Source organism: Eulemur rufifrons, chromosome 15 (genome assembly GCF_041146395.1).
Source record: "Eulemur rufifrons isolate Redbay chromosome 15, OSU_ERuf_1, whole genome shotgun sequence".
In the NCBI taxonomy this organism is placed as follows: domain Eukaryota; kingdom Metazoa; phylum Chordata; class Mammalia; order Primates; family Lemuridae; genus Eulemur; species Eulemur rufifrons.
The window spans coordinates 11,980,022-12,002,229 of NC_090997.1; the positions used below are offsets into that span (position 1 = coordinate 11,980,022).

At 40.8% G+C, this 22,208-nt stretch overlaps 1 protein-coding gene across 2 annotated transcripts in view; it reads left to right on the forward strand.

Moving 5' to 3' along the window:
• BICRAL (BICRA like chromatin remodeling complex associated protein) overlaps positions 1-22,208 on the forward strand; it is a 73,158-nt gene that overhangs the window by 21,985 nt on the left and 28,965 nt on the right. The window contains exons 1-5 of one of the 2 annotated variants that reach the window (XM_069488314.1): positions 14,122-14,281; positions 15,094-15,139; positions 15,564-15,612; positions 15,701-15,769; positions 19,233-20,912. In XM_069488314.1, coding sequence (XP_069344415.1) covers positions 15,099-15,139; positions 15,564-15,612; positions 15,701-15,769; positions 19,233-20,912 — 1,839 coding nt within the window. In that variant the 5' untranslated portion in view covers positions 14,122-14,281; positions 15,094-15,098. Of the gene's footprint in view, positions 1-14,121; positions 14,282-15,093; positions 15,140-15,563; positions 15,613-15,700; positions 15,770-19,232; positions 20,913-22,208 lie in introns of those variants that run through there. The other variant, XM_069488313.1, reaches the window with a different exon arrangement.

Below are 22,208 nucleotides of genomic sequence, written 5' to 3' on the forward strand. Positions count from 1 at the left end.
AAGAACCCCGTCCTTCATTAGATGATTTCTTACTACAGCTCCATGTGGAGCTAGTCAGCAGGTTGAGGGTGATCCGCTCCGCCTCAACCTCTCCACCTCATTGCTTGCTGAGGTTGGTGTTAACCGATGGGCCATGGATCCCTTGTCTTCCCTCAGAGAGCACCTACCCTGAAGCTGCTAGCTTGGAGGAAGAGAATGCTTTTCAAGAAATAGACTTTTTAAAATTAAAAAATGTATAACTAGGCAGGGTGCAGTGGCTCTCACTCCTGTAATCCTAGTACTTTGGGAGGCTGAGGGGGAGGATCACTTGAAGCCAGGAGTTTGAGACCAGCCTGAGCAACACATCAAGACCCTGTCTCTACAAAAAATAGAAAAATTAGCCATGCGTGGTGGCACATGCCCGCAGTCTCAGCTGTTCAGGAGGCTAAAGCAGGAGGATCAGTTGAGCCCAGGAGTTTGAGGATACAGTGAGCTGTCATGATGCCACTGCACTCTAGTCTAGGGAACAGAGCAGTGTTCCCTGTTGCAAAAGACCCTGCTGCAAAAAAAAGTACAACTAGTTATATTTAAACAAGTTCTTTTTTTTTTTTTTTTTTTTTTTTGAGACAGAGTCTCACTCTGTTGCCCGGGCTAGAGTGAGTGCCGTGGCGTCAGCCTAGCTCACAGCAACCTCAAACTCCTGGGCTCAAGCGATCCTCCTGTCTCAGCCTCCCGAGTAGCTGGGACTACAGGCATGCGCCACCATGCCCGGCTAATTTTTTCTATATATATTTTTAGTTGGCCAGATCATTTCTTTCTATTTTTAGTAGAGACGAGGTCTCGCTCTTGCTCAGGCTGGTCTCGAACTCCTGACCTCAAGCGATCCACCCGCCTCGGCCTCCCAGAGTGCTAGGATTACAGGCGTGAGCCACCGCACCCGGCCTAAACAAGTTCTTACAATCTTTTTTTATTTTTGATAAGAATATTCGTAGGTATTATATTTTTTATTGTGGTAAAATATCCATAACATAAAATTACCATTTTTAATGATTTTTTAGTATACAGTTCTGTAGCATTAGGTGCATTAACTTTGTTGTGCAGCTATCACCGCCATCCTTTTCCAGAACTTCTTCATCTTCTCCAGCTAAAACTCTATGTTAGGGTCTTTTGATAGAAATAACCACAAAAATAAATTTCAGTTCCCATGCCATTTCTTAGGGCTTATAAAAGATTTCACCCTAGGTAAAAATGTATGTCTCTTAAAGACAGTTTAGGGAGATGAGATTAATTCAGTGTCTTTAAAATCTTTGTAGAAACTCATTGTGAAATCTTGTTTGGAATAATATGGGGTGTGTGTGTGTATATATATATATTCATCCAAGTTCTTAAAACATTTTTAAGCTTAAAAATAGTCCTCTCTCAAAAAAGGGAGTTATAAAAAAAAGAGTCCTCTTGTTTTCTCATTAAAAAAATTGATTTTGTCCGCACATCTCCCTTTTGAGTCTGCCTTTCAAAAGGGAATCTTCAGCATCTCTTCTTTGGTAACATCATTGACTTGGTAAAATGGAATTTTGTTTGTGAACATTGTTAGTTATTTTCATAGGGCTTGTTTTTCTTGGAACATGCCATAAAGCCAAAATATTTTGAATGTTACTCATTGACAAAGAGCAACGAGAGTCAAGAGTTTGCATAATAACTTTAACCAGATTGCTAACACTAATGTTTAATAAAAAGAAAAATATATTTTGTTTATGATTACTGCCATTTCCAAATATTTTTAAGCTGTTCCATACATAGGGACAGTAATATGTACAAAATATGCACTAACACTGAGCAATGGCATCCCTCTATTAGGCACTTTTGATTTTAATAGCTTAATTTTTACCATATCGTATTTTAGTAAATTTTGTGATTGTGGGATGAGAATGCAGCAGCAATTTCCCACTATATTTTACTATTTATGACTGGCATCATACAAAAATGTCCATTATTTTTAAAAGTAGAAAAAGTCATACTGGTAGGATTATTGCTTTTATTTCATTTAAAATGTTCTCTAAAATAAATCCCCTTTTCACTAGGAAAAACATAAATGACTTAGATAAATCTCCATTACATTTTTAAAAGATATTAGAAATCAGAAAAGTGTCAGAGCAGTTTCTGTTTAATATTTAGATAGTTTGCTTTTGTGGAGAAGATACAAATAAGACATATTTTTCGCTCTTTTAGTTTTTAATTCTTGTTCCTAAAATTTTTATTAATGTGTGACTGATACATGACCAGGCTCATCTTTATGGATGGATGGCTGGTTGCAATGTTGGCATTGCTTCCTTCGCTGCCTAAGTCAGCTTGACACTGAGCGCTGATTCTCTAACTGGTTGACTATTTTTAGTGGAAGAAAGTAATAGATATGGCAATCAATGATTAAGATAGAAATTCAACTTTTATTTGGAAGTATAATACAAAAATTAATCTTTAATTGAAATTTTGCAACATAACTGAAGAGTTAACTTATCTTTTTAATACATATTAGTCTATGTACTGAAATATTGTGAATTATCAAAAAGATAGTTTCAATTTAATGTTTCTTAATATTTAATAGAAATCAGGATAGCAGCATTTCTTTGCATCATTTCTCAATCATTTCCTGTGTATTGTTTTCCATAGTTATTAAAATGCACAACAGTTCCTTAGAAAACACAATACAGAAGTATAAAGACATTTTTCTTGAGGCATCCGGTTTTTTCCTCATTGTAGATTTGGTTTTTTCCTTTTCTCTGCTGTCTAGTGTCGGTGCCCTCAAAAAGCCATACATGGCTGTGCCACAAATTCTTCAACCTAACATTTACTTCTGAGTCTTTCAATGGACACAACTATTATTAGTGTAATAAATTATTATGCTAAATATTTGGAGACCTCAAAGAATCATTTTATATGTATGTTTAGTACATAAATCTCTCCACCCACCCTTTTTTTTAAGAGACAGGGTCTTTCTCTGTTGCTCAGGCTGGCAAGATCGTAGCTCACTGCAACCTCGAATTTCTGGGCTCAAGCTTTCCTCCCACATCAGCCTCTTCAGTAGCTGGGACTACAGGAGCACACCACCATGCCTGGCTAATATTTTTTAATTTTTTTGTAGAGACAGGGTCTTGCTATGTTGCCCCAGGCTGGTCTTAAACTGTTGGCCTCAAGCAATCCTCCTACCTTGGCCTCCTAAAGTGGGAGTTATGGCCACTGTGCCTGGCCATAAATCCTTTTTTAAGGAGGTTTATTAAATATTGAATGGATTATTTTAGAAGGATACACAGTCTGTTGTCTTGTGATTGCTTTTTTTAAAAACCACCATCACAGGAGGATGTCCTGTGGATCTTAAAAAATGGTATTTCTGGTAAGGCCAGGTAGCTCACAGTGGCTCACAGTGGCTCACGCCTGTAATCCCAGCACCTCGAGAGGCTGAGGCAGGAGGATCATTGGAGGCCAGGAGTTTGAGACCAGCCTGGGCAACATAGCAAGATCTCTATCTCTAAAAAAAAAAAAAAAAAAAATGTGTGTGTAGTCCTAGCTACTACAGAGGCTGAGCAGGAGGATCGCTTGAGCCCAGGAGTTCAAGACTGCAGTGAGCTATGATCCCAACACTGCACTTCAGCCTGGGCAACAGAGCAAGATCTTGTCTCAAAAAAAAAAAAAAAAAAGGCTTGTCCATTCCCCAGGCAGTGCGCATCGGACTCATCAAGTAGGTATACACCCATCCCCTCCCCCCAGCCCCCACCTCTGTCTGATACCCAATTGGTGTTATTCCCAAATGTGCACTTAGGTGATGATCAGGGAAACCAGTTTGCTGGTGAATACATGTGGTGCTTATTTTTCCATTCTTGGGATACTTCACTTAATAGAATGGGTTCCAACTCTCCAGGAGAACCAAAGAGATGCCATATCTCCATTATTTCTAATAGCTGAGTAATATTCCATGGTATACATATACCACATTTTGCTAATCCATTCATGAATTGATGGGCATTTGGGTTGTTTCCACATCTTTGCAATTGTGAATTGTGCTGCTATAAACATTCGGGTGCAGGTGTCTTTTTTATAGAATGCCCAATAATGGGATTGCTGGATCAAATGGTAGGTTGACTGGGGGGGGGGGATGGGGGGGAGGGGATGGGTGCATACCTACATGATGAGTGTGATGTGCACTGTCTAGGGAATGGACATGCTTGAAGCTCAGACTCGGGGGGATGGAGGGACATGGGCAATATATATAACCTGAACTTTTGTACCCCCATAATGAGCTGAAATAAAAAATAAATAAATAAATAAAAGGCTTTTCCTCATTCCTGAGAGAGTTGAACCATCTGACCATCTGATTTGGAACCGAGGTGAGAATCAGTTGATTCCTCATGGCTTTTTCTACACTGCAGGGACACCTGGCTAGAGTGCAAGAGCTTGGCATGAGCCACTGGATCCCGGACTATGGGGGACTAGCCCTGTGTCCCAGATCCTGTGCTTTATGATTATGAGAAAATGCTCCTGTGTAGACTAGCTGCATGTTCTTGGAAGGTAAATAGTACTATTTACCTGATACTACCCCTAAAAAAGTCGGTCCTTTGGAGACCAAAATCTTACAAAAGTAATTCAACTGAATAAACAGTTATCGGGCATTGCACTAAACTCTGGTGGTACAATGATGAAAAGAAACTGACCCAGCTTTTGTGGAACCTTGAACTAATGGGGGAGACAGAAAAACAAACTACAGTCTTGTGTCACTTAATGACGGTGATACGTTGTGACAATGCACCATTAGGCGATTTCGTCATTGTGCGAACACCATAGAATGTGCTTACACAGACGTAGGTGGTATAACCTACTACACACCTAGGCTAGATGGTACAGCCTGTTGCTCCTGCGCTACAAACCTGCATAGCATATTGCTGTACTGAATACTGCAGGCAACTATCACACAGTGAAAAGTATTTGTGTATCTAATCATAGAAAAGGTACATTAACAATATGGCATTATAATTTTATGGGACCACTATCTATATGTGGTCCTGTGGTCAGCAGTTGACTGAAACATTGTTATGCAGTGCATGGCTGTATTGTCATACATGCATCAGGTGGGAAGATGTCAGGTATGCTCTAGGTACATGAATAAGTCAATAATTAATTTTGCTTGGAGGTTTAAATAAAAGTAAAGAAAGGCCTTAAGGATAAGCAGGTGTTGTCAGTTGCCCACTCAGAGGTGGGTGAGAAGGTCTTTTGTCTTCTAAGTAGAAAGATATATGCAAAGTCAAAGAATTGAAAACCTGGTAAGTTTTGAAGATTTTAAACAGTCAAGGTGCCAAAGAGCCAAGGTTTCCTCACAGATGGGTGGGGTGGGTAGAAGTACAAATGAGGCTAGTGCCTGTGGTGGTGAGCCAGTATATTCAGCTCTCTGATGCCAAAAAACCATGCAGTCCAAAGTTGCTTGCCTTTGGGGTGAGAGGATTAATTGCTCTCTCATAGCACTTTATGGTGTATTTAACTTTGGGTTCTGCTTTACTTGGGAGCGGCAGATGAACATAAGGAAGACAGCCGTACAGAGCAGTGTGTGATCTATGTCTGAAGACACAGTTTTTGCTTTCAGAATTCTGGATGAAGAATTCTAAAGACAGCCCAAGGTTGTCAGAAAAGGATTCACAGAGGTAGGAGTCAAGCTAGGTTTGAATAATGGTGGGAATTTCAGTAGATATTGGAGAGGAAGACATTTTGGGTAAGGAAATAGTCACCTGGCCAAGGACAGATGCTGGGAAAGTGTGCATTGTGTTTGGAGGCTGGGAAGAGTGGCAGTTTGGCTAGAATAGAGCGTAAGGGAATAGTGGGAAATGTTTAGCCCCATTGTATATATACAAAGAATGTAATTCTTTGTTTTCCACTTTGGTGTGTTTTTCCATAGGAATAACCTGATCTCCAAAGTAAGAAAAACATACTTTCTTGGAAAACTGAAGTTTTCAAGGAAAAGGGAATAAACATTCTCTCCCTAGTATGCCCGATTCTGTTGCAGGTTTGCCATCTTGTGGCCAACACATTGGGAAGGGTGATAGGTTCATTTTCAAAAATGTTTACTGAGCTCCTGTTATGTGCCAGGTGCTATTCTGGGCACCATGGTTCGTTGGTGAACAGACAGACCTCTGCCCCCGTGGAGCTGACTTTCTAATGTAAATATGAGTAAATATAGTAAAGGGGGAAGGAAGAAGTGGAGGAATTCTTTGGTGTGAATGAGTGGAAAGGGACCAATACTGAAGGTAGCTGAGAGTGATGCATCCCCAAATAAGATTTTACCTGCAGCATCTTCCCTGCAGTCGAATTACCAAGAAACTGAATGCTCCTTTGGGTTTGGAGAGACGGAGCCTCAGTTTGTATCTCTGAGTCACCCGGAGGCCCTGTTTGTAGGTCCCACCCGACTGCAGTCAGACCTGGAACTGCTTCCCCTGTTTGCCTGAAATTTTCCCAAGGAAGACTAATAACCCCAGATCCAGATTCCTGGTGAATCACAGTCTCCGAGGGTTGTCGTAGGGGAGGACAAGATTCCATTTATTTTTCCTTTTTTTTTTTTGAGACAGTCTCCTGCTGCCTGGGCTAGAGTGCAGTGGTGCCATCCATAGCTCACTGCAACCTCCAAATCCTGGGCTCTACGCCATCCTTCTGCCTCGGCTTCCTGGGTAGCTGGGGCTACAGGCGTGTGCCACAACGCTAGGCTGTTTTTTTTTTTTCTTTTTGGTAGAGACAGGGTTTCACTCTTGCTCAGGCTAGTCTCAAACTCCTGAGCTCAAGCAATCTTCCCGCCACCTTGGCCTCCCAGGATGCTAGGATTGCAGGTATGAGCCACCGAGCCTGGGCCTCAACCAAAGTTTTATACTGCCAATGTTAATGGTCATTTTTCTCAACTTTGAGGAATTTCTAAGTTTTTCTCCTAATAATTTTTCTTAGTCTTTTTCACCTTCTTCTCTTTGCTGCTAGAAGGCTCTACCTGGTGACAAAATGAATGAAGAAATCTTTGGTTGAATAATAACTAAAAAACTCAGAGCCAGTCATGTTGAGTTTGACAGGTCCTTTTTATTACAAATGGATATAATTATGAAAATATTGTTTTTTATGTTATGTTTTTATGTTATGACATCCTCTAGCAAGATGTCATATTATTTCACAAGAAGCCCAATAACTTCACCTGAAGCAGCTTAGGAACCCCTGTCAAAAACTCTAGCTTCTCACGTTGCAATGATAATCAATTGTTGCATCTCTGCTTCCAAAATAAAGTGAGTTCCTTCATAGCAGGAACCATGCCAGAAGGTGAAGTCATACAATTACAAAATTTAACAGCCCAGAACAATTACAATAAGTAAAAGGTAAGCAGTTACTTACGCTGGGTAAGTGGCTATTCACAACATAAGTTTTTGATCATGACGCTCATTGGAAAATTGCTTAAACACAATGGTTTACTTTTCAGCCTTGCTTTTCTAGTCCTACAAAATGTTCAGGATATTTGCATTTGTTATTACATTTATGTCATATTCATTTGCCAGTCCCAACCCCTAACATAGTACCTGGTGCTAATGTTTGTTAAACGAATAATGAATATTCTTTATACCCATTGAACAACTTTATTAAAGGTAGGAATCAAAGAAGCAGGCTTTCCCATTTCATAAGCTATTCTTCACGGTAGAAAACAAAAGGAAGCACAGGAGAAAACTGTGCAAACAATTTAAATATCTGTCCTTCTTCCTTTCTCCTCTCCTCTCTCTTTCAAGATACACTAATCCTATAATCTGTGCTGATGAACTCATAAACTGTTCTTTACCTCTGAAAGTGATTTTTTTCAAAACCTTAAAAATGACTATAAGGTTAAGACAGAGTAACAGGGATTAGATTTAACTTCCTATGTAAAAAAGTTAAAAATCAGACAATATATATGAAACATGGTTTTTATTTATTTATTTTGAGGCAGAATCTCACTCTGTCGCCTGGGGCTAGAGTGCCGTAGCATCATCATAGCTCACAGCAACCTCAGACTCCTGGGCTCAAGTGATTCTCCTGCCTCAGCATCCTGGGACTACAGATGTGTACTACCATGCCTGGCTAATTTTTTAAGTTTTTTATACAGACAGGGTCTCATTCTTGCTCAGGATGGTCTCCAACTCCTGGCCTCAAGCTGTCCTCCCTCCTCGGCCTCCCAGAGTGCTAGGATTACAGGTGTGAGCCACTGTGCCTGGCCAAAACATGGTTTTTAGACACTGGCTATCAGACAGCACTGGACAGTGACTCCTAAAAAGGGGAAGAAAAGGAGATGAGCCCCATAATCGCCCCAGTTTACTGTTAAGAGCATTCCCAGGCCATAGCTCAGGGAGGGGGAACTCAGATGGAGTCTGAATATCTTCCTAGGTTGAGCTGCTACAGCCGGGAGGTGACAATGGCTGAAGTTCACAGGGCAGAGTGCCAGAGAGAGCGCGAGCACTGCACAGAGAGAAAACTCCGAGATCTGCGGAGTGTCTCCCTCGAGTCTTAAGCTGATAACTGACGTGTGTGAGAAAACTACCCTGGGAACGAACTACTTGAAAGGATTAGAGGAAATACTACTTGGAGTTCACACAGGGTAGAAAATAGTTGGTGTTCCCACCTGCAAGAGTGCAAAAATCCTTGTAATTCATGGGACATCAAGTGAAGTACTCGGAAGGGTGTGGCCTCAGTATAGGGCAAAACAAGTCCTAGACTAAAGATTTATAGAGCTTAAAAGCAAACTCAAAAGATTCAAACGGTTTGTAAGTAACTTAGTTTTGTCCCAGACAAAGCTCAAAAATATCTGTAAGGATACAAAAATATCCCAACACCTGATGATGTAAAATTAACATTGCCTGGCAGCCAATCAAAAATGACCAGGCATGGCTGATCAGGGTGCCTCACACCTATGATCCTAGTGCTTTGGGAGGCCAAGTTGGAAGATAGGGTGGGAGGATCGCATGAGGCCAGAAGTTCGAGACCAGCCTTGGCAACATAGTGAGACCCCGTCTCTACACACACACACACATGCACAATTAGCCAGGCTTGGTGGCTAACTCAGTCCCAGCTCCTCAGGAGGCTGAGGCAGGAGGATCTCTTGAGCCCAGGAATTCAAGGTTATAGAGAGCTACGATCATGCCACTGCACTCCAGCCTGGGTAACAGAGCGAGACCCTGTCTCTTAAAAAAAAAAAAAAAAAAAAGACCAGGCATGCAAAGAAGTAGGAAAATACCACTCTTACTGAAGACAAAAAAAAAAAAAAATCAATCAATAGAAATAGATCCAGAGATGACACAGATGATAGAATCAGTAGAGAAAGACATTAAAAAGTTGCCACTATCACTATTTTGCCTAAGTTCAAGGTGGAAAGATTAAACATATTAAATAATGACATGAAATATTTTTAAAAGGCCCAAATTGAACTTCTATAGATGAAAACTAAAATGTTTTCAAATAAAAATACACTGGATGGGATTCACAGCACATTAGACACTGCAGAAGAAGAGGTTAATGAACCTGAAGACACAGGGATAGAAACTATTCTAAATGAAAGCCAGAGAGATAAAAAGACAAAAACAAAACAAAACCCAGCATCAGCGAGCTGTGGGACACTTCAGTTAGCCTATTAGTATATGTGAAATTGTGGTCCCTGAAGGAGGGGGAAGGGCAAAAATTATGTGAAAAAAATTAATGGTTGAAATTTTTTAAATTGAGGGAAAACTATAAACCTGTAGATTCTAGAAGCTTAAGTAACCCCAAGCACAAGAAGCATGAAGAATACTATACCAAAGCATATCATAATCAAATTGCTTAAAACCTAGTGGTAAAGGGAAAAAAATATTTAAAGCATCCAGAGGGAAAAAAGACATTATGGAAAAAAAAAAAGAATGATGGCAGACTGCTCTTTGGAAATAATGCAAATCAGAAACAGTGTAGCAATATCTATAAAGGACTGAAAGTTTAAAAAAAAATCATTCTTCAACAATATGCCCAGCGAAAATATATCTCAAAAATGAAGGCAAGGCCGGGCGTGGTGGCTCACGCCTGTAATCCTAGCACTCTGGGAGGCCGAGGTGGGCGGATCGTTTGAGCTCAGGAGTTCGAGACCAGCCTGAGCAAGAGCGAGACCCCATCTCTACTAAAAATAGAAAGAAATTATATGGACAACTAAAAATATATATAGAAAAAATTAGCCGGGCATGGTGGTGCATGCCTGTAGTCCCAGCTACTCGGGAGGCTGAGACAGGAGGATCCCTTGAGCTCAGGAGTTTGAGGTTGCTGTGAGCTAGGCTGACGCCATGGCACTCACTCTAGCCTGGGCAACAGAGTGAGACTCTGTCTCAAAAAAAAAAAAAAAAAAATGAAGGCAAAATGCTTTTTAAAGATACACAAAAGCTGAAAGAATTCCTTATCAGTAGAGCTGCCCTGCAAAAAATATTAAAGGAAATCCTTCAGGAGGAAGAAAATGATACCAGATGGAAATCTGGATTTCCTTAAAGGAATGAAGAACACTGAAAATTTTAAATATGTGGGTGAAAATAAAAGTGACTGCGGCTCATTATACCTTTAAGAGGTCAGGCAGAAAACAGGATTCTGAAGACTGCAGCTGTTCCATAGTTCATGGCTGCTTAAATAAAGTCTCCACAATCCCTTTGCTAACCTCAGCACCTTGTAGACGTAAATTTGTTTGTAAATTATTGGGAAATTATGACTCACACTATACTAAGTTAATACAAATAAAGCAAATGTCAGTAATTTTTCATACTTGGGTAAGATAGCCTGTCGTGTGGACTCCTGGTGGTCTTTTACATTTTTAGCTTGTAAGTCATCTTTGCTAGACTATGTTTTTGGAAGAAGAAGAGAGAAACAGAAAAGGGAGGAAACAAACATTTATAATAGTGCTCACATACCAGATTTCAGTTTGTGAAGTATTTGAAATCCTGTTTCCTGACTCTCAAAGGTCAGGCTTAATTTTCTTCCACTGTCACTGGCTTAGAACGTCTTAAATAGGCCGAATTGATTTGCTCAGCTAGCTTTCCTCAAATATCTGTTCTTGAAACCAATATGTTTCTTATTATGAGAGCTTAGATTTTTCTCCCTCTGTGTGAAAAAAAAATTGAAAGAGTCCGTCATCTTCCTTCATATCTCTGCCTTGGAGGCCTTTGAAGTCTTTCTGTGACGTTAATGAAGACCAAACTGTTTTTAAGATGCAGCGTTCCCTTTTAGACAGCTAGTGTAGATGATTCTTGAGGCCACTGGGCTGCTTTAAAATGTTCTGAGTATTTGGCATCTAGGGGATGCGTAATGAGAGTGAGCCTGACTTGAGGTTCTTGTGTTTCACGGATCACCCTGTCTCCTTCTTCTTGTTTTATTAGATAGATTTTTTAATAGGTTTTACATGCATGTGGCCCAAAATTCAAACATACACTCTTCATATAAATGAAGAGTGTATGTTCCTCTGTTCCCCAGCCATCCAGAAGTGACTAGTGTTACAGTCATTTCTGCACTTAAAATTTTGCAAGATAGTGCTAAGCTGACCTCTCTCAAGGTTATGTGAGCCTATACTCTGTCGGTGTATAAAAGTTCCTACTTGCCCACTCCCTGCCCAGCTTAGTCCTTAATCAAACTTTTTTATCCTTGCCATTCTGACAGGATAGTATCTCATTTTAATTTACATTTTTCTTATTATAAATGAGGTTGATTATTTTATATGTTTAGGAGCTATTTGTCTTTCCTTTTTTATGAATTTTTGTTGTTGTTTTTAGTTTGTTTGAGACAGAGTCTCACTCTGTTGCCCGGGCTAGAGTGCCGTGGCGTCAGCCTAGCTCACAGCAACCTCAAACTCCTGGGCTCAAGCGATCCTCCCACCTTAGCGTCCTAAAGTGCTGGGATTACAGGCGTGAGCCACTGCGCCTGGCCTGTTATGCAGAATATTAAAATTTTATGTTGTTGAATTTGTCAATTTTTTCTTTTATGACTTCTGTGTCTCATGACATACTTAGACTTTCCCCACTCCAAGATAATTAAAAAAAATTATCCCATATGTTATTCTAGTACTTTAAGGTTCTTTACTCTTAGATCCATCTGGAATTTAGTTTTGTGTAGGATGTGAGGTATGGATCCACCTTCTTTTCTCCTTATGGTTAACATCTTTTCCCCACTGATTTGAAATGTCACTTTTACACTGTGTCCTCTTTCTTGGTTAAACGCCGTTATTCAAGTATTTGTTGATACAGTTAGGAACAATTTTAAATGTTAGCTTTACAGTGGTAGTCAGGTGTCCAGAGCAGTGATTTCTGGACTCTTGGGGAACCTAAGACTTTGTAAGAGCCACAGCTCCCTTCCCTCCGTGACAAAGGCTCTTGTCCAGAGCTGCTATTACTGAAGGCCATGTGTCTTATTCCCATGTGTTGGGCCAAGAAATAATTTCTAGCTGCTCATCTAGGAATTGCCCCTCAGAGGGGGACTCATCTTTCACACAGACCCATAAAATTCACCTGGTGCCAGCTACCCACCTAGTGACTCCCAGCTTATTACTTGAATGAGAAGAGAGACTCAACAAGAGCCCACAAGTAAAGGAAGAATCTTCCCAAAGAAAACGGAACTCTTCACTTTTGAGTCATTAGCGTCTGATCTTCAGGTTGTCGTCCCATTATAGAATCATAGTCAGTTTTTACAATTTTACTTCAGTAAATTTACTTTGGTGGTCCATATGTCATCTCGGGGGGAAGGAAATGCTGTACTGGGCTATATTGTGACTGCGTTTTGGCAGTATCGAAAGCTGGGGGTACAGGGATAAGGGCCAGCTCTTTTAATTTGAAACTTTGTAAAGTCAGAAGAGAATGTGGCCTTTTAAAAAGTAGAATTCTCAGGGTGCCCTTTCTTTCCGGGTGTAAGCTTGGCTGGAAAGGCTCCTAGAGTTCTACCTACGGGGGGCTAGAGGAGCCTGTCTGGTGGGGGCCAGATGCCGCTGATAGGGGGTGGTCATCCCAAGGAGCCTTCTCTCAACTCAAGTGTTTGACCAGCCTATTTTGTTTGGTAGAGGGGATGTACAATGGCTTTTAATGTCCTTCAATATCATAACATTGCTCTTTGGTTTAGGCTACTGAAGGAATAGTTTGTCACTTTGAACTTTGGGGTAGCACGCGTTCTCTGCGCTTGAAAGTGCTGGTGGCAGTGACACCTGTCTCAGAGGTTGTTGATTAGCCCGTGGGGCATCTCACCAAGTAGAGGAACTAGGTAAGAGTGTAAGGGAGGGAGGGAAGCCGGGAGAGTTGTGAAAATGGTTTTTCTTTGGTGCAGACTATTTTTTTCACTTACATTTTTATGAATTAGTTTGTTCTAGAGACTGTTAAACACTTTAAAAAATAAATTTAAAAGGATACAGTTTAAATGGTCATATTGAAGTAGAGAAATGATAGCCACTTTATAGGCTTAATGATACATCATAATTGGCTAATTTATTCCATGTGATTGTGATGTCTGTCTGGGAGACAAGCCCGGTGTGACGATGAGCCGGTGTTAATGTGATTCTGTCCTACTAAGTATCATCAGGATTTAAGGGAAGACCTTCACACAGATTCCTGTAGATCTATTTGATGATAGCTTTCCTGTTTTTCCCTTCCTGTCCCGTTTTTACTCCTCCAAAGTCATGTTATGCTGGTACAGCCATGCCAGCGTGCCCTTGAGTAACTCCAAGTCTGAATCCTAAAAAGCAGCTTTCACTTAGCCAGCTGCCCTTGTCAATTTCAGCCTTGGATGTCACCTTTTGATAAGCTTTTCCCAGTCTTCCTTCCCCCTTTCTCACCCATCGTCTCTCCTCTCCACCGGGTTCTACTCCGATGGGTGGTAATCTCCCAGATCATTCAGCAGCTGAACGAATGCACCCACCGAGGGGAAGCCCCACTTTGGGGTTACTTACCCCTTCCAGACTCTTCCTGAGGAAAGCAAGTGACCTTCCTTGTGGCAGGAGTAAATGTATCTTAGTTTAGCCTTGTGTGACTGATGGAAGGGGAAGTTTGGGGGAACTGGAGAGAAGATGCGTTTTTAACAGAGGAAAAACGTTTAGCAGAGACTGTCCCTTCTGCCTTCTCCGGGTGTGTCCCTCCTCTGGGCATCTCTTCAGGATTTCATTCCTCCGTCCAACTGCCGTTCGCAACTGCCCTTTCCAACTGCTCCAGAACTCTTGGCCCGGGCATTCCGTGATGTAAATTATTCCACGCATGGCTCGAAATGGGTGTGAAGCAGTGTTGCCAGGTGTCGGATCACTAGTGTAAGTTTACCGGATCTCAGGGGAAAACTGCTCTTGGAATTTGTGCAGTTGTTATTGTTTCAGCCAACGCACAGTTGTTTTGCTGGCTAAGCTTGACGTTGTCGCTGGCTGGGGAGACAGCAACAGGGCCTGGAGCTGGGGTGAACTTTTGGTTGAGATTTTCTATTTTAAAGATTCTAGTGTTAGGAGATAGATTGTTTGGAATTGAACACTGGCAGTGCTGCTGCAGAGAGAGGGACCCAGGGCCTTCGGGCCAGAGCCTGTAGCAGGACTGCCTTGGGGTGAGGGTGCCCCCTCTTCTGTCTCAAAATGCAGGGAGAACTCGCTTTTCTATCTTCCTAAAGATAGCCAGAATATGGCAAGAAATCTGGATTGATCACTGTGTTTAGAAACATAAGGTAGCAAAATTAAAAGACCTCTGTATGTATGAGATCTTTTCTAAAAACAAAAATGTTATTTTCCCTTTGTTCATTCTATATTTTGAGGAAGTTACTGCTCATGGTTATAGCCCTTGGGGGAGTCTGTCTGCATGTGAAGGAGCCTGCTGCCAACTGTCTTTGATTTGTCTAGATTGTTTTTTGACTTGTAAGTTAAGGATTTGTTTTCAATAAAAAGTTTCAATTAACTACTTTGTCTCTCAAATGACCACAAATTTTTAAAAATCACACGAATAATAAGCAATTAGAGGAGAAGCTCACATGAATTACACAGTTATTTATCCAGATAAGTGTAAGGTATGTTTTTGTGTTGCATTGATGCTACTGGCTTTAATCTGCCTTGCTGAAAATGCTCTCCTCTCCCTTTCTTTCTAGTTGTCATGGATGATGATGATGACTCGTGTCTCCTTGATCTTATTGGGTAAGATGCTCATTCCCAAACCAGAGTAAATCAAATGTGTAAGGTTTGCTGAACTAAGACAACCTAATAGCATATTAAAACCTGGTAGGTTTTTTTAAGTAAAAATTAAATAATCATCGTAGATATAGTAGGGCAACAAAGAGACATGGATTAACATAGAGATCATAATTCAGTAATCCTTTATTAAATTTGCTCTCTGATAAATCCCAGGAGACAGAAATCAGTGATAATAGGAAATGGGACAACATCAAAACAAAAACAAAATAAAAATAAAACAAAATACTGCTAATAAAATTGCTTTAAAATAGGGAGAAGATTTCACTCAGGTTAATATTTCATTTTCTTTGCTGTAGTAAAAATTAATCCTAAGTATAGGTAATGTATTTGTTTGTCATTTTCCCTGTTTTTTCCTTTTCTTTTCTAGAGACCCACAAGCATTGAACTATTTTCTGCATGGACCTAGTAATAAATCTGTAAGTAATACTTAGAATATCACAGACATAAATTTTGTTTCTTCTTTATAGTTAAGGTAACCACTTTCTCGAATTTGTACCTTTTCAGAACAATGATGACCTGACTAATGCAGGATACTCTGCAGCCAATTCAAATTCAATTTTCGCCAACTCTAGTGTGAGTATTGGGAACGAATGCAATGGTCCAGTGGTTTCTGTCTCATTGATGCCTTCTGAACTGAGGCTTTAATTGCCTTTGTATCATGATAAGAATCCTTACTTTGTCTTTTTAATTTACATGGGAGGGAAGTCTGTTGAATTATATAGACATTTTCTACTTTTAACTTAGTCAATTAGGACAAGCTATGTAAGAGTCATTTTGCCATTTTTCTAAGCGTTCAACATTTTAAAATGACTCAGAAATGCTATAACCTGAGAAAGTCCCATTAGGAAGTTTTGAACCTTATAAGCTTTAAAGAAACCATTCTCTTTTTTTTCTTTAGTGCTCCTTAAAAGAATCATTCTTTTTTTTTTTTTTTGAGACAGGGTCTCACTCTGTTGCCCAGGCTAGAGTGAGTGCCGTGGCGTCAGCCTAGCTCACAGCAACCTCAAACTCCTGAGCTCAAGGGATCCTCCTGTCTCAGCCTCCCGAGTAGCTGGGACTACAGGCATGCACCACCATGCCCGGCTAATTTTTTCTATATATAGTTTTTAGCTGTCCATATAATTTCTTTCTATTTTTAGTAGAGATGGGGTCTCACTCTTGCTCAGGCTGGTCTCGAACTCCTGAGCTCAAACGATCCGCCCACCTCGGCCTCCCAGAGTGCTAGGATTACAGGCGTGAGCCACCGCGCCCGGCCAAGAATCATTCTTAATCACAAAAAGTTACAAATTATTTTCATCTTAAACAAGAAAAAAAAAATGTTAACTGACACTTTTTGAGCATTTCATATGTGTTCAGCACTAAGGGCTTAACATATATTAACCTCATTTAACCTTCACAATAATTCCATGAAGTGGTTCTGTTATTATCCATATTTTATAGATGAGGAAGCTAAAGCACAGAGTCATGCCGCCCAGGTTCGAGTCCTTGCTCTGCCACTTACTAGCTGTGTAACCTTGGATGAATGGCTAAATCTCTGTGAGGTTCAATTTCCTCATTTATGAAACCAGAATAACAATTGAACTGCCTCATAGGGTGGTTAAGATTAATTTGCTAGTCCATGGAAATCATTTGGCACATCAATAAATATTAACTTGCCACCATCATCAGGGTCTGTATTTTCTTTATCTATACAATGGAACGGTGTTCAGAAAGTCCTTGGAGATGCACGGTTCTTTCAAGTATTTGCATGTGTGTGAGACATGTCAGATCATGTCATGCAAGACACCCGCACATGTTAGAGTGGCTTTAGGTCACAACACTGGTTTCCTGTAAGGCTTGTGAGTCAGTAGCATTTCTGACGCTCATTTTGAATGAATAATCATTGCGTGTGACACCACTGTGCCCATGAAGTAAATATTTAGCCCTTCCTTCCACATTAATGATTTTTATTTACCAACTCTCCTTCTTCCATGTGAATATTAATTCTGACTTTTCAGACTGCTTCATTCAGTATCTATTTATTAGGAACTTTTATTGCATCGTGTCAGGTGTAGTAAAAATATTAAAAGTGCTCTGAAAATTACAGGTATTTGTTTAAACGTGTCTGTTCGTTTGCACACTGTAAAAACATTAAACTATCTATCACCACGTGGGAGGTACTTGTTGTTGCCTTGATATTTCTCTGCCATATTTGCTTTCAGTTACTTTCTTCACTTCCTTTCAAATGATTTGTCAAGTCCTAAGACGACGTCCACCTGACTCAGACCATTTCAGCTGTTGATTGGGTGTCAGATGAACTAGTCTTGACTTTTCTCTCTAGTTCTTCCCGTCATCCAGTCCCAGTACCCAGTTGGGCTAGGGCTGCTAATTTCTACAGTCTTGCAAGTTGGAGTACTCATTCTTGATTAATCTATATTTAATTTTTTTCTTCACCTTTTTTTCTTTTTAATTGTGGTAAAGTACACATAACAAAATTTATCATCTTAACTGTTTTTAAGTGTACAGTTCAGTAATATTGAGTACATTCACATTGTCTTCACCTTATTTTAAATGGCTGTCAATTCCATATCATCTTCTTTTACAGTTTTGACATGTCCCATAAAAGACTGTGGGCCAGTGGAGTGTATTTTATTTATCACTGACTGTGTTCAGTCCTCTATGCCTGTGTTGTTGTCTCTAGTTGGAATGCTTACTGCGTAAGGACAGAAACTGACACATTAACTGTGTGTTTGGTAAATGTTGTTTGACTTTTACTTTTGAATAGGATACCACTTGCTTTTTTTTATAGGCATTTTTACTTAAAGATATGTTGTTATATAGTTAAGTAGTTTTTAAGGCTTTTTTTTAATAGAGACAGGGTCTTACTCTGTCACCCAGGCTGGAGTGCAGTTGTATAATTATAACTCACTATAACCTCAAACTCCTGGGCTCACCCCATCCTCCTGCCTCAGCCTCCCAAGTAGCTGGGACTACAGGCATGCACCACCATGCCCAGCTAATTTTTTTAAAAATTTTTTGTAGAGGGCTGGGCGAAGTGGCTCACACCTATAATCTTAGCACTCTGGGAGGCCGAGGTGGGAGGATTGCTTGAGCTCAGGAGTTCGAGACCAGCCTGAGCAAGAGCAAGATCCCCGTCTCTACTAAAAATAGAAAGAAATTAGCCAAACAACTAAAAATAGAAAAAATTAGCCAGGCATGGTGGTGCATGCCTATAGTCCCAGCTACCTGGGAGGCTGAGGCAGGAGGATCGCTTGAGCCCAGGAGTTTGAGGTTGCTGTGAGCTAGGCTGATGCCACAGCACTCTAGCCTAGGCAAGAGAGTGAGACTCTGTCTCAAAAATATATATATATACATATATATATATATTTTTTTTTTAGAGGCAGGATCTCACTATGTTGCCCAGGCTGGTCTTAAACTCCTGGCCTTAAGCAGTCCTCGGCCTCCTGAAGTGCTGGGATTATAGATGTGAGCCACTGCACCTGGCCATAAGGCATCTTAATAAGCTGATTACTTCTAAGAAATCAAATGACCATTCACTCATTTTATGTTGGAACCTTGTTTTTATCTGGACTGGTCTTGCCTGGGGTGGTGGGGAATAGAGACCTTCTGGACACCCAGAGCCCCTAAAACCCACTCAGATTTCTGAGGTACAAAGAAGTAGACATAGCTATCTCCTGGATACACACACACTTTGGGCTGAGTCCCACTTAAGCCTTGGACTTCGAGTAATCTTAAAAAATAAAATGTGTCAGTATCTCAGAAAAATGAAGCTAAGCTCTAGGTAGTCCTCAGTATGTTTGTGTTATTTTTCTGTTCTCTATAAAATAATTCACCAGAGCAATGAATGCACATACTTACAAACCTAACATTAAGCATCATTACTAAGGAAATAAAATATCAGAATAAAATGAACAGTTTAGAGAGCTGTGCCTGGAAAGCAAACTGTCATGCTTTCTTCATGTTCAAAAGTGAGATTTTTTAATGCATCTTTTTCAAAGATTGGATATGCCATGTAACACACTGCTTGTTTTTTTAGAATGCCGATCCTAAGTCATCCCTCAAAGGTGTGAGCAATCAGCTTGGAGAAGGGCCCAGTGATGGACTGCCACTTTCAAGTAGCCTTCAGTTTCTTGAAGATGAACTTGAATCTTCTCCTCTTCCTGATCTCAGTGAGGACCAACCTTTCGACATTCTTCAGAAATCCTTGCAGGAGGCCAATATCACTGAACAGACATTGGCAGAAGAGGCATATTTGGATGCCAGTATAGGTTCAAGCCAACAGTTTGCACAAGCTCAGCTTCATCCTTCTTCATCAGCATCCTTTACTCAGGCTTCTAATGTTTCTAATTACTCAGGTCAGACGCTGCAGCCTATAGGGGTGACGCACGTGCCTGTTGGAGCATCATTTGCAAGCAATACAGTGGGTGTGCAACATGGCTTTATGCAACACGTGGGGATCAGTGTTCCCAGCCAGCATTTGTCTAATAGCAGTCAGATTAGTGGTTCTGGTCAAATACAGTTAATTGGGTCATTTGGTAATCACCCTTCCATGATGACTATTAATAACCTAGATGGATCCCAAATCATACTGAAGGGCAGTGGACAGCAAGCTCCATCAAATGTGAGTGGAGGGCTCCTGGTTCATAGACAGACTCCTAATGGCAACTCCTTGTTTGGGAACTCCAGTTCTAGTCCAGTAGCGCAGCCTGTTACTGTTCCATTTAACAGCACAAATTTTCAAACGTCTTTACCTGTGCATAACATCATCATACAGAGGGGTCTTGCACCAAACTCAAACAAAGTCCCAATTAATATACAGCCAAAGCCTATCCAGATGGGTCAGCAAAATACATACAATGTGAACAATTTGGGAATTCAGCAACACCATGTACAACAAGGGATCTCTTTTGCTTCAGCAAGCTCACCCCAGGGCTCAGTAGTTGGTCCACACATGTCTGTGAACATTGTAAACCAACAGAACACGAGAAAGCCAGTCACCTCACAAGCAGTGAGCAGCACTGGGGGCAGTATTGTTATTCATTCCCCCATGGGCCAGCCTCACGCACCCCAAAGTCAGTTCCTCATACCTACAAGCCTTTCCGTCAGTTCCAACTCGGTACACCACGTGCAGACCATAAATGGGCAACTTCTTCAGACTCAATCCTCTCAGCTGATTTCTGGCCAAGTGGCCTCAGAGCATGTCATGTTGAACAGGAATTCTTCCAGCATGCTCAGGACCAACCAACCATATTCTGGACAGATGCTCAACAACCAGAACACCGCCGTCCAGTTAGTGTCTGGGCAGACGTTTGCTGCCTCTGGAAGTCCAGTGATAGTCAATCATGCCTCTCCTCAGATTGTTGGTGGACAGATGCCCTTGCAGCAGGCATCACCAACCGTATTACACCTGTCACCCGGGCAGAGCAGCGTTTCCCAAGGAAGACCTGGCTTCACCGCCATGCCCTCGGTGACAAGCATGTCAGGACCTAGTCGGTTCCCCGCTGTCAGTTCAGCCAGCGCTGCCCATCCTAGTCTTGGGTCTGTAGTTCAGTCTGGTGCATCAGGATCAAACTTTACAGGAGATCAGCTGACCCAGCCAAACAGGACTCCAGTCCCGGTCAGCGTGTCTCATCGTCTTCCAGTTTCTTCTTCCAAATCTACCAGCACCTTCAGCAACACACCTGGAGCAGGAACCCAGCAGCAATTCTTCTGTCAGGTAATGTCCCTTTTCAAATAAGTGTTTGATTGATTGCAGAATGGAAAAATGGAATGTATATTTACTGGAATATAATTGTCATATTAGACTCCCAAATTATTAACTTAAAAATTTCAACTTATGACTGCCTGTCTTTTTTCTTCCTAATTAAAATGTTTTATTCAGCATATCATCATAGTTTAGAGTGGATATTCTGAGTCAGACTCCTGGGTTTGAATCTAAGCTTTATGACATGGAGCAAGTTAACTTATCTCTCTAGACTTAATTTTCTTTATCAGTGAAATGAGCATAATGATACTGCCATCCCATGGAGTTATCAGGAAGATTAAATGAGATAATCCACACAAAGCACTTAAGATGATCTCTGGCAAATAGCAAATACTGAATAGTAGCCAATATTTTATTTTTACATATATATTTTACATATACACACACACACACACACACATACAGACAATGAAATGTATTGTGGGCATTTAAAATAAAAGCTTATTTTAGATTATTTACTGACATTATATAGCAAGTCACTAGGTCTTGTGACTGCAGACTGGGTGAAGATGTTGTGCCTGCTTCTTGGGTGCCAATCAGAAGGGCTCGGGGGCTCAGTGTGACTCAGCAGTGGGTAACTGGCTCATGCCAGAGGGTAGCATGTAGGGAGAGATTCAGAGCACTCTCATTTGACCAAGTGCCTGAGCCTATTCTTACCATACTGGTGTGCAAATAAATTACTGTGGACAATTGGTAAAACCACACAAGGATTATGTTTCTGAAAAGGGTCTCAAGTGGTCATCAGCGATAGGCCTTTACTCTCATCTACTGATCCCCCGCGACTCTAGCTTTTGGTTCCCACGCATCCTAGGCCTGCTCCGTATTTGAGGCTTCTCTCCTTCCCTGCTGGGAGGCAGACAGTGCACATATATACTTATCCCTGCAACACACGTTTTCACTTAATTATATAACTTGAGAATCATTTTATGTTTGTAGGTATTAATCTGCTTTATTTTATTATAATTATTTATGCATAGTCAGCCACAGCATGGTCATTTCCCTTTTTTTGTTTGTTTTGTTTTTTGCTGTATGGTCAAAAAAAATTTAAAAACGTTAGCTGGGTGTGGTGGCATGCACCTGTAATCCCAGCTACTCGGGAGGGTGAGACAGGAGGATCACATGAGCCCAGGAGGTCAAGGTTACAGTGAGCTATTATTGTGCTACTGCACTCTAGCCTGGATGACAGAGCAAGACCTTGTCTCTTTAAAAAAAAAAAAAAAGGCAACAAGAAGCCTACAATAGCAGTTG